Source organism: Schistocerca piceifrons, chromosome 3 (assembly GCF_021461385.2).
Source record: "Schistocerca piceifrons isolate TAMUIC-IGC-003096 chromosome 3, iqSchPice1.1, whole genome shotgun sequence".
NCBI classification, from domain to species: Eukaryota; Metazoa; Arthropoda; class Insecta; order Orthoptera; family Acrididae; genus Schistocerca; species Schistocerca piceifrons.
In genome coordinates, this window is record NC_060140.1 from 681,193,833 (window position 1) to 681,206,694 (window position 12,862).

The 12,862-nt window shown below is 40.6% G+C and overlaps 1 protein-coding gene across 2 annotated transcripts in view; it reads left to right on the forward strand.

Annotated features, from left to right (window-relative positions):
- The window catches only part of LOC124788100 (protein RRP5 homolog), a 178,824-nt gene that overhangs the window by 48,138 nt on the left and 117,824 nt on the right, over positions 1–12,862 (forward strand). For both annotated transcript variants that reach the window (XM_047255215.1, XM_047255216.1), the window contains one exon: positions 12,524–12,698. In XM_047255215.1, the coding sequence (XP_047111171.1) occupies positions 12,524–12,698 (175 nt within the window). The remainder of the gene's footprint in view (positions 1–12,523; positions 12,699–12,862) is intronic.

A 12,862-nucleotide genomic window follows, 5' to 3' on the forward strand; every position in this document is an offset into this window, starting at 1 on the left:
AAGAAAAATTTAGTTTATTCACTGTTGTTCTCATAACCAAATGTTCAGACTTATTTAGTATTATTTTAAGGTGGTAGTAGCAGCTATTCTCTCTAATAATGTAGATCTGCCTTGAAATACGGCATAGCTGCTCTCACAGGAAGGGCCCTGTTTCCAACGGGATGTGCATGACCACTTGTGCCAGCAACTGCTGTGCAGATTTTTAAATGGTTGTGACTACCAACCTGTTGTCGATTTATGTAAATGGTAACTACAAAACTGTGGCAAAGAGTGGGTTTGACCAGCCATTATCGAAACATGCTGATCAGGACAGTGTAGCAAACTTCAGAGGCCATGTTAACTCTTCTCCCCCTCCCTTTCCACTATCTTTGAAGCTTGGTGCTGAATTCTACAGGTGTGAAAGCTTCCACCAACACACCCTTTAGTTCTGCAACCTTTGGTCTCCACTAAACACTTCCTACAGGTATTTCTGCCTCATTCCATGTAGTTTTCACAGCATTTTCCCCTTTTTCTCATTCCTTTGTCTCCAATACCTTATCTTTTATCTGTTGTTAAGACTTAATCATCCTTCAAATGTGCCCACAACCCCCCTTGCCTTTTCTTGATCCATTTTTTAATCTGAACACCCATATGTGTAAAGCTTCGAATTATGTCCTTCATTTTGGAAGTGAAAAGATTGTGGCTTCTTTTGTGAACACAAGCAGTTTTTTGCTGTCTTATGTCTATTTATTGCACTGAGTTAAGTTACTATTACTTTACAGGATAACTCCTGTTAACAAATGAAATGACCCAGCTTCAGAGAGTCCACTGGTCTGATATAGATATGATTTTTTAAAATTTTGTGTGTGCATAAACATGAGCAGCAAGTGAAAATTTGTACCAAGGCTGGGAAGTGAACTTGGGTCTCCTGCTTAGTAGGTGGATGTATTAGCCACTAAGCCAGCTTGGCAGAGCGGTTCACCAACTGCAGGGATTACCCTGGCATGTGTCCCTCCCTCCTCGATCCAGATTCTCACTGCTGCCCCAGTCTACTTTAAATTGTCTCTTACACACAAATAGAATTGCCAAGGCCCCGATGTTCTGGAATAGCACCTCAGCAACAAACATAAATGGGGGGGATCCAGCCTGAAACCCAGGTGCAGGTACATACACAAATGAAATTACACTGTTTCAGAGACTTTACTGGTCTCATACAGATGTGATTTTTTAAAAAATTTTCTTATGTATATAGACCGGAGCGGTGAGTGAAAATTTGTACCAAGGCTGAGAATCGAACCCGGGTCTCCTGTTTACTAGGCAGGTGCGTTAGCCACTAAGCCACCTTGGCACATTGGTTCACACAACAGCGCAGATTACCTGCAGCTTGGTTACAGGCAGGATCCTCCATTTATATTTGACGCTGAGGTGCTATTCCAGAACATGGAGAGCCTCAGCAATTCTGTTCGTGTGTAAGGAGAGGAATTCAAAGTTGACTGGGGCGGCAGTGAGAATTTGGATCAAGGAGGGAGGCATGCCAGGGTAACCTGTGCAGTTGTGTGAACCGCTGTGCCAAGGCGGCTTAATGGCTAACGCACCTGCCTAGTAAGCAGGAGACCTGGGTTTCATTTCCTGATGTGGTTTGTGTGTTCGCAGCAGCTAAGGTAACATATTCATATCTCATTAGTACACTGAAATGGGGCCTGGTGCAGCTGTAGTTAGCCCTATCAGTTGTAAATGCCATATTCTCTTTCAGATGTTTGGGTTCTCTGATCAGATTAGATGACTCATTATGATCTTCAGTCCGAAGACTGGTATGATGCAGCTCTTCATGCTAGTTTACCCTGAGGAAGTCTCTTCATCTCTATGTTACTCCTGCAGCATACATCTATTTAAACCTGCTAATTGTCTCAGTGTACTATTTCTCTTCATAACAAAGTGATGATTCATTGATACCTGTAGATGTATTGTACCAATCAAACCTTTATTTTAGTCAATTTGTGCCAATATTTTAAATTGTCTTTGATGTGCTTTATTTGTTGTACCTAATAGTGGAAAATGCATGGGGACTGAATTTGTAAAGAAATTGGCTACTGCTTGTAAACAGCTAGCAGCGATGATGGCCGTAGGCAGTAGGCTTCAATCCCTGCGCTTGGTTGTGGCAGCAGTAGGGTACCTGGGATGGAGGCTGTGGCACCTCTTGTACTTCTAGCATCATCTGGGATTCGTCACACCAGTTAATATAGTTGGTTTATCCCCATCTGACACTGGGTATTGGATATTTGGATGTTACGCAAATGTGATTATTGGCTACATGGCTGTTCCTGTATGCCTTAACAAGAAATGTGTATTGCAGATTGTTGCTTGTAAGATATCGGAACAAGCATGAGTTGCTTCATCTTTTCATACTGGGAACAGTTTTATTGTAATCTGTGAACTTGCTTAGGGGGCATGTTGGGGGAGAGGGGGGAGATGGGAGCTCTCTGAGATATGGAGGAGACCATGCTGCCATCTCATGAAATCACTGGGTGCAGCCAACTGCAATTTGTGGTTCATAACAGGGCTGAAGGTGAGTGGAAGCCCTAAATGGAAGACTCGTCTACTTCTACATATATACTCCACAAACCATCATATGGTGCATAGCAGATGGTACCTCTTCTTCTCCTGTTGTACCTACGAATAGAGTGAGGTAATCCTGTAGTAATCTTGGTGCAGTTTTCTTGACCTGTTCAGTAGGGTGCAGAACTGCAGGATCTCTTGAAAAGTTCAGCAGTGTACAGCACGTAGGAAGCCGTGGCTGAATCACTTATACTTCTTGTGAAGTAGGGTACGCGTACCTGCTGATCAGAAAAAAGGTAGTCAACTGCAGAAGCTTTCAGGCTGGGAGTCCTGATCTCCTGTCACAAACTAACATTACTAAAGAATACACAGTACTTAGAGCATAAAGTGATTGAAACCATAAATTAGAAGCAAGAGTATCTTAAATTCTTAGTGTAGTAAATATCAACAAGATAGGATGGACTATCAGTGCTATTGACCTGATTATTTCTATAAAAAAGTGAGCACTGTCTAGTATGATTATTAAAATTGAGATTCAAGATAGTATAAGTGAATGCAAGTATCACAGTAGGAACTGTTTTTATCAGCTGACCACATCAAATATTAAAGTGGTGAAAAATTTCAGGGAAATCTAGAATATACCACTTTTAAGTACCACTTCTTTATCATCATCATTTACCACTCCTTCCTCTCCACCATAAAACACGCCACTTCATACTTCTTTGTCACTTGCTTTTTGGCAAGAGTTATTGAACATTTGAGAAAAGTAAACAGTTTTGCCCACAATTTTTTTGTTCCAGTTGCTTTAGCAGCTACTTTATCTCGTTCCACTAAGCTGATATGTTTAGATCTGGCAGGTCTCTCTTTGGTTGACGTCCATGAAATATGGTGTCCACCAGTGGCTGACATCTCTCAAATGTGATGGCGATATCTGCGGCTTTCCACAGGCTGGTGTCTCTTCGGGTTCTCGGCTCAAGTCCTTTTTCGTACAGTTTCTCTTCTAAGCATGAAATTCAGATATCTTTCTGTGTGTTTGCCCATACATTGGCAACTTTCATCACATTTATTCACTCTGTCATGAATATGATTTCTGCCTTAGCAATTTGTGTAATTTCAACAATTTTGTAATTGGAACTATCCTCAGTTCGAGGTACCATTTGTAATGTTACCAATTTGTTTGTTATTTTGCCTGATAAATCATGGACTTTTGCCTTTAAATACCTTCCTTAACTCACGGTTCTTTTGTGAGTTCATGTGTGGTGCACACGGGGCCCAGAGCTATTGTAGCCCCATTCTTCTTTCCCTGTTCAATCAAAGAAAACCACCCATGCCGATTTCTAAATCTCTTGGCAGTTTTTGTATTTGATAAATATCATGCTGGGTGTTCCTAACACCATTTTCACTGTTTGGTGTTTTGATAAATTCATTTTCAATCAGGCAGTGCAGGCTGATACCTTATGAACAGCTCTGCAAGCTGTTCCTAAGTCTACTTAAAACAGATCACCAACCATTATTTGAAAGGTTCTTGTGTTGTAAAATCTTAAGGTTAATTGACACTGCACTCAGTGACTGATTTCATCAGATAGTCTCTGAGTCTTAGTTCCAACTGCTCTATGGTACTTTTCTCCAAATGAAACCCCCAGCTTAAATGAATTGTTATTTAACTCCAAGAGTAGATTCGCCTTGTCACGGAACATTCGGGGAACTTGCTGGACCTCGTTGTCAGTGTCCTTAGTAGTTGCATCTGAATATTCACATATCTGTAAAGCAAACAATAGGAAACAATTAAATTCACATTGTATAGGGTTGTTGCACACGGAATTTTGCCCAGTGGTAAAGTGCTGCTTGTGGGAGCATACAGGGATGAGGTGGGGAGAGGGTAGGGCAGCTAGGTGCAGTTGGGAGGTTAGATGGGGGGGGGGGGCGGAGCGGAGCAGTAGAAAAGGAGAGAAGTAAGAAACGTCTGTGGGTGCCTTGGTGGAGTAGAGATCTGTGTAGTGCTAAAATGGGAACAGGTTAGGGGATAAGTGGGTGAAGGACAATGACTAATAAAGGTTGAGGCCAGGAGGGTTAAGGAAACGTAGGATATATTGCAGGAAGAGTTTCCACCTGCACAATTCAGAAAAAAACAAAAACAAAAAAAAAAAACTGGTGTTTGTAGCAAGGATTCAGGTGAACAATTGTGAAGCAGTCATTAAAATGAATAACATTATGACAATGTGCTCAGCAACTGGGTGCTCCAGCTGTTTCTTGGCCACAGTCATCAAATCAACCCCTGTAATCCATCCACCTATAAACCCTGTCAAAGTGACCCCATTCCAGAAATCAGCAGGATCTCCAGTCCCTCATCAAATCCTTAGGCCCATCCCAGAATCTCTCCTTCAAGCCCATCTCTCTCCTCACCCCTACCACTTGTGCACTCCTACCTTCTATGTGCTTCCTGAAATCCATAAACCCAACCACCAACGGCACCCCATTGTGGCTGGTTAGCATGCCCCCACTGAGAGAAACTCTGCTCTCATAGACCAACACTCTAAGCCTATTACTTGCAACCTACCTTTCTATGTAAAAGTTACTGACTATTTCCCCAACCAACTCACCATAGTTCCTGTTTCTTTACCATGTGATGCCCTGCTCATCACTATTGATGCCACCACCCTATACACTAACATCCCTAATGCCTATGGCCTTGCTGCTTGTGAACACTATCTTTCCCAATGCCCAATGGATTCCAGACTTACAGCCTATTTCCTGGTCACCATGACCAACTATATCCTCACCCACAATTACTTCTCCTTTGAAGGCATCACCTACAGACAGAGCTTCGATATGGCAATGGGTACCTTCATGGCACCATCCTGTGCCAACCTATTCGTGGGCTATCTAACACGAGACTGTCTAACCACACAGAGTCCCAAACCTCTCACTTGGTTCAGATTCATTGATGACAGCTTCCTGATCTGGATGGAGGATGAGGACACCCTATCCGCATTCCTCCAGAACCTCAACACTTTCTTCTCCATTCACTTCACCTGGTCTTCCTCAACCTAACAAGCTACTTTCCTCAATGTTGACCTCCACCTCAAAGATGGCTACATCAGTACCTCCTTACATATCAAACCTACTAACCACCAGCAGTACATAGACTTCGACAGCTGCTGCCCATTCCATACCAAGCAGTGCCATCCACACAGCCTAGCCACCCGTGACTCACTGTTGCATCTGTAGTGATGACCAGTTCCTCCTGAGGTATACTGAGGGTCACAGTGAGACCTTCACAGACCATAATTCACCTCCCAACCTTGTATAGAAATAGATATATGCCTTATCCCTCCAGTCCCCCCCCCCCCCCCCCAACCTTCCAAAGTCCCACCATCTGGCCACAGAGGAGCATTGCCCTCATGACTCAGTACCTCCTAGGAATGGAGCAACTGAATCCATCAGAGTTTTGACTACCTCTCGTCGTACTCTGAAATGAGGAATGTCCTGTCCAGTATCCTTCCCACCTCTCCGACAGTGGCATTCCATCACCCACTAAATCTACATAATATCCTTGTCCATGCCTACATAACTCCTGCTCCCAACCCCTTGCATCATGGCTCATACTCCTGTGGTATACGTAAATGCAAGACCTGTCCTATACCTCCTCCTGCCACCACCTTCTCCATTCTGGTTATAAGCATCACCTATTCCATTAAAGGCAGACCTACCTGTGAAACTGGTCATGTGATCTACAAGCTAAGCTGCAACCACTGTGCTGCGTTCTATGTTGGCTTGACAATCAAGAGGCCGGCTGTCTGTCTGTATGAATGGCCACTGACCTACTGTGGTCAAGTAACACCTGGACCACCCAGTTGCTGAGCACAGTGCCCAACATAATATTCTTCACTTCAGTGACTGCTTCACAGCCTGTGCTCTCTAGAGCCTTCCTACCAACACCAGATTTTCTGAATTATGCAAGTGAAAACTCTCCCTGCAGTATATCCTACATACCTGTAAGCCTCCTTGCCTCAACCTTTGTTAGTCGTGTCCTTCATCCACTTATCTCCTCTGTTTTCACTCCAGCACTACACAGCTCTTCCCTGTTTCCACTCCAGCACTACACAGCTCTTCCCTGTTTCCACTCCAGCACTACACAGCTCTCCATTCCACTACGCACCCACAGTCTTTTTACTTGTCTAATTTTGTGCTGCGCCCTTCCACTGGCCCCCTCCCTGACCTGCAGTCTACCCATCAGACTGCACCTAGCTGCCATACTTTCTCTCCGTCTCATTCCTGTATGCTCCCACTAACAGCAATTTACTGTCCCCCACACCTATTCTGGTATCCCTCCCCCTCCCCATCCCAACATCCTCTTTACCTCCACTACCCAGACTGCTTTTTCCTTCATGCACAGCTGCTTGCACTTTGGCCTGGGCAGCCAGAGATGATTGTAATATGTGTGTGTGTGTGTGTGTGTGTGTGTGTGTGTGTGTGTGTGTGTGTGTGTGTGTGTATTGTCTAATTCAGAAGAAGGCCTTTTTGGCTGAAAGTGTACTTGTTTGACAGTCTTTTTGTTGTGCCTGTCTGTGACTCAGAATCTCTCCTCTATGGTGAGTAGCTGTCTATTCTTTATTATGAAGTTCTTGCTGGAAGTGAAAGAACCTATTCTGATAGATAGCCCAAAGGATGGAAGTACAAGACAAAGAGCTGAATAAAATGTGACAACATTGGCAAGGGGGAAAAAATTGAATCAATGGACAATGACTGGTTACCTCAACAAGTGATGCAATACCACCGAGTAGACATGTGAAACTTGGGGAGACCTCATAGAAGATGGACTGAAGTGTGGTCTTATAGCTGATGGTCATTAGATCCATGAAATGTAGAACAAGAAGAAAATATGGTGGTAACTTCTTATTGGAAGAAATAGTTAAGATCTTTTTGATGTGAGGATGGTCATTAGGTTAACTGGTCAATTGCAGTAAAGGACTGTAAGTGTGTTCCACGGGGGCAACTAACCATGTTAAAAGGTGACCTTTTCCACTGTTGTATTTATTTTAGTGGTTGATGACAAGTTTCTGCCTCTTAGGCCTTTTTTAAGTGAGTTTCTGCATAAAGGAAAGCACACTACTTCACCTCCATGAATAGAAACACAATTATATGAATTATCAGAAAGATTGTTACTAACAGTAGAAAAATATGCCATATGTATTGAAATGACATTGTCTTTAAATGTAAATTTTCTTTTTGGTTTTTGTTGATGTGTATGTTATCTTGTTAGTTTGACAGCTTTACATTTTAATAGGACACAAAATTTACAAATATTAAGTTGATCAATGAATAAAGTTAAGGAAGGGATAATACTTTCAGACAACTAAGATTATATATTTCTGTGTGTATTTGAAGAGAGTTAAAAAGAGTAAAGAATAAAAATATGGAAAATAAAAATGCAATAACAATATTGTATGTGGTGAGTTAAGAATAAAATTTAAACTTCATTTATTGTCGAGACTATTTTTGATTAACCATTAGCAGAATGTGAGTGAACTTTTCGAGAAGCTTTCGATTCTGGAGATCTGTTTGTTCATTAATAAGGTACCTGGTTGACTTTTTAAATGGCTGAAAATTTCAGTTTCTTCGAAGATATTCATTCTTTCCCTTTCTTAGTAGAAATGGAGCTTCCCATTAATGTGTTTGGACATATGTTTGTTGTTTAAGAGATGTAATGCAAAGGTACTTGTATTGTTATGTTTGATTTTATGTGCTCATTGAAAGATAATTTTCAAGAGTGATTGCCTATTGAACATGCAGACCCCCAGTAATCTATATTGAATGTGCAACTCAATGTCCATCACACAATTTTGGTGGTGGGAATTATGGTAAATGTTTAGTGCATTGGGGAACATAGTTTATTGCTACTGAGTGTGTACAGCAGTGAGAGAAAGCATTGTAGTTTTGTGTGCTGATAGTTTCACAGGGTGAAATCTAATTCCTTGGTTATATTGTGTGGAAATTTGTTTGAAATTTTATTGGAACTTCAGATTGCTTCCAAACAAGGGTGGCAGAAATTGTGTAGAATGTCATGAACTCAACTGTGTGAAACTTTGCAAGGAAGGTGTGGATGCTGATTTTCCTTCGCAGTTGTCCTCCGCCCAATGTCACGGGAACATCTGTAAGAAAGAACACATGACTGACAGTGCCAAGTTATCTATTGAGAAGATCATTTTAGTTTCTTGTTGGATAAGACACTATAATGTACAAGGAACAGAATCTGAAACACAGTTGTGCATGAGCACTGTTTACTGTTTTTGCCAAGAAGTCTGTTACATCATGGTCGTCAATGAGAATGTTCCAGTCAGTGGACAAAACAAGATTGTTGAAATAGACAAATCACATATCACTGCTAGGAAATACCAGACAGGATGGTCATTGAGAAATGAAGTTGAACATGTTTGAGCATTTGGTGGCATTGAAAGAGAATCTTGCAAGTGCATTATAGTTAAAGTTTATTCAAGAGGGAAGAAAATTTCAGTTTCTCTGATAAAGCACTTTATATTGCTCGATATGAAGGTGATAACAGATGACTTTGTCATACAGCACCTTAAAAACAGAAGGATTTCATCATGAATTTGCGAATCATTCTGTTGAATTTGTGTCTTTGAACAGTCCAGCTTCCCATACACACAACATCAAATGCTTCTATGAAAATCTATCAAATCATTGATAAAAAGAGATCTGTGTTCAGGAGATCGGGACGAACTCTACCTCTTCCAATACCTCTATTTCACCAGCTTGAGGCTACGTGGAAAAATTGACCCTCATGATACTCTCCCAATATTTCTGACTGACATAGCAAGAGTGTACTCAGGTTCTGGGAAAAAAAAGGACTTCTGTTGTTGGGCTATATAATTTCGTGTGGTTCACTGACCTGGTGCTAGTGTTTCAATTGGATGCCATTTTGGTGACTTGCCGGTGGCCGAGCGGTTCTAGGCGCTCAGTCCGGAACCGTGCGACTGCTGCGGTCGCAGGTTCGAATCCTGCCTCGGGCATGGATGTGTGTGATGTCCTTAGGTTAGTTAGGTTTAGGTAGTTCTAAGTTCTAGGGGACTGATGACCACAGAGGTTAGTTAGGTTTAGGTAGTTCTAAGTTCTAGGGGACTGATGACCACAGATGTTGGGTCCCATAGTGCTCAGAGCCATTTGAATCTTTTTTTTGGTGACTTGCGTGTCCCTAACCATCCTCAGTTATCCAACCAGGGAAAGTGTACATACAGTTCAATGTGGAATCCGAACCACATACCATCTGCTGACTCCTCACAACGTTGAGAGGTGAAGGCTGGGTTAAAACGCATACTGAAAAATCCAAGATCCAACTTGTATTCGATCCCGTGACCTCTGGGTTTTGAGTCAAGTGCTTTACTGCTAGACCACCAGTCCCGGCTCTGCAAGCGGCTTATACAACACGAGGAATGATGCACGAATAAGATGTGGGAAGTTACCATTTAAATTGTTTCCAAAAGTTTCTGCCAGTTTTCGTGATATGCAGTTCACCATAACTGACACATCCAATTTGGTATTTACCTGGCTTATTAAATGGATTTGTTATATTGCTAGCGTGTCTTATAATATGACTAATATTATTTTCAATACAGACCTCAATTTTAAACAATGGAAAATTGAGGATGGAATGTAACAATACTAGAAAAAGGAAAGTTGCTGCTCACCATAAGTGGAGATGATGTGTTGTGGATAGACACAACAAAAAGACTATTTCAAATAAAGCTTTTGGGCAGTAAGGCCTTCGTCAAAAGCAGACAAGATACATGCAAGTGCGCGCGCGCGCGCGCGCGCGCGCACACACACACACACACACACACACACACACACACACACACACACACACACACACACACGCGCGCGTCTGCAGTCTCAGGTAACTGAAACCACATTCAGCATCTCCGATGTATGGGGAGTAGCAAATTTCCTTGTCTTATGTTGTTACAGACCTCAATTTTGATATTCATATTTTTAAAAGTTGTGACTATTTTGTCTGAAATGTTTCTGTGATAGGGCAGAACTACAAATTTAATCTTTTGCTTGCCTTTCTTTCTTTCGTTCTAGAGTTATTTCATTTGCATCTGACTTTTGCTTAACTTTCAGTTTCTGTGTGTACATTTGTTGAGTAAAGGAAGTATGGTGTAAAATTATTTACTTTGGCTAAATTATCTAGGACTGCCATGTCTTTGTTGATCTCGTATTCATCAAGTTGAAAATGTATTGATCTCTATATCTTTGAGTGATAACTTTTTATAGATTTCTGTGTGTAATGATTCTTTGCTGATTAATGTGTCTGTAGTGGCTGGTTTTCAAAAATTTCCAAATTTGTGCATATAATTTCCTGTCTTTATTGTAATGTTTAAACAGTTTATACAGTTATTTCTTTAACTTAATTTTATCCATTATAGTTGTTTCTGGAGCTACATTACCTCTTTTATTAGCTTCTTGCACTGGAGTTGTGTGAACATTCCTATTATGCTCCTGCACACTCTAACCGGAACCATGATGAAATGCACTTTTGTTTAAACTTTCTCTGCCTCGTATATTAATCCTATTGGCAAATATTGCAGACCAATGAGCTCACTGGATGAATGAGGTGTTTGTAAACTACCACCTTCATGTGTGAATTACATTTTCTGAGTATTCTTACAGTTCATCTCAGTCTAGCATATTTTGGTTTTCTTGTGCCCTTTTGCTGCTGTAGATGTGCTCTCTGCATTTCGTGCTGAGCATGACTTTGTTTTCGCTATACTGCTCACCAAATGCTGCTACCTGTGCTGAGAGATGGCTTTCTAGCCACTGTAAGATACTTATGATCCAATTTTAGGAAAACTATTCACTAAAATATTTGATTTTTGTACATATTACAGTGTGATATCTTCATTCGATAAAGGACTGAATTTCCGTTTGTTATTCATCATAGTTACTGTGCTGCACAGATTAAGTAAAACATTGCACGAAATTTTAAAGAGTTTGCAGTGGTAAAAATGCATTGCATAAACTTTGCATATGGCTGATTTAAGCTTGTATATTGCCATGTATGAAATGTAGATAAGATATCAGAATTTTACTTAAAATTGAGAGCTGAGGAATATCTCATTTTGTTCTTGAGTCATTGGTTTTATATCCGGCAGATGGTTGTGCACGGCACACCCAGTTCTGTCCCCGAACATCAGGAACATGTTGTCAAACAATCCTTATATTTCATAAACAGTTCAAGATATTGAAACAAGGTCTTGCAAATTATTGCATGCAAAGAGGCATGTATGTTGTATGGTAAACACTTGAAACTTTTGTATTCACTGAGACATTGAAGTAACTCATCTGCAGCAGTGAGAGGTCAGTGAAGGGAAGTGGGTCATATGCACACATCAATAGTGCGTAAAGGAAAATCCAGAGGCTGCGTTTAAACACCTCGTCAGCACCTGGGTAGTGGCAGAGTATGACGAGATAACTCATTATCATGGTTGTGTTACCCTTTAAATTACTCTTGACACATGCTCCTACATATTCAACAGTTACAATTGTTTACAGTGTTTGATTTCCAATTGTATAATCAACAATAATTGATATTTGTGCCTATTTATGTGCAGCACATTAATTTTGTTTATGTTGACGATCAGGTTCCAGTCCCTAGACCAAGTGTTGCAGATCTTACTGCATTTCATTACAGTTTTCTAGTGAGTTGGATTTCCTGTACACAACAGCATCATCTGCAAACAGTTTTACAGAGGTTCTTATGTTAACCAGCATATCATTTGTATATATTGTGATCTTAATATTTCTATATCACTGGGGTATTCCACAAAATTTAGTGTTTTACCAATTTAAGGCTTAGCATTTGAAACAGACATATATCAGTTTATGATCTGGCTATGTTCCTGTTTATTTTCATATTGATTTTCATGTTTATTTGGATCTACAGTTATCACTATAATTCCATGTTTAGGTTTGCTGTTATGTTGATGAAGTTAACTTGGATAAAAATAGTGTAATCCTTACACTATTGCCTCATGGAAAAGCCAGTACTCATACAAATATTAAATTTGGAACTGCTTACAACTTGGTGGTGAAAAGTGTCCAACCTGATGGCCTGCATGTAGCTGTTGAAGGAGTCAGTGCAGGTGAGTTACTGTTAATGATACACTTTGACATGTTCTATTGTGTATGCCCTTTAAATTCGTAAAATATTTTCAATTAGAATGAGGGGTTCATGTAGTTACCATTGAGGAAGTATAAAGTTAACATAAAATACTGCTGTACCAAAATTGAAAGAAATTTAGCAATT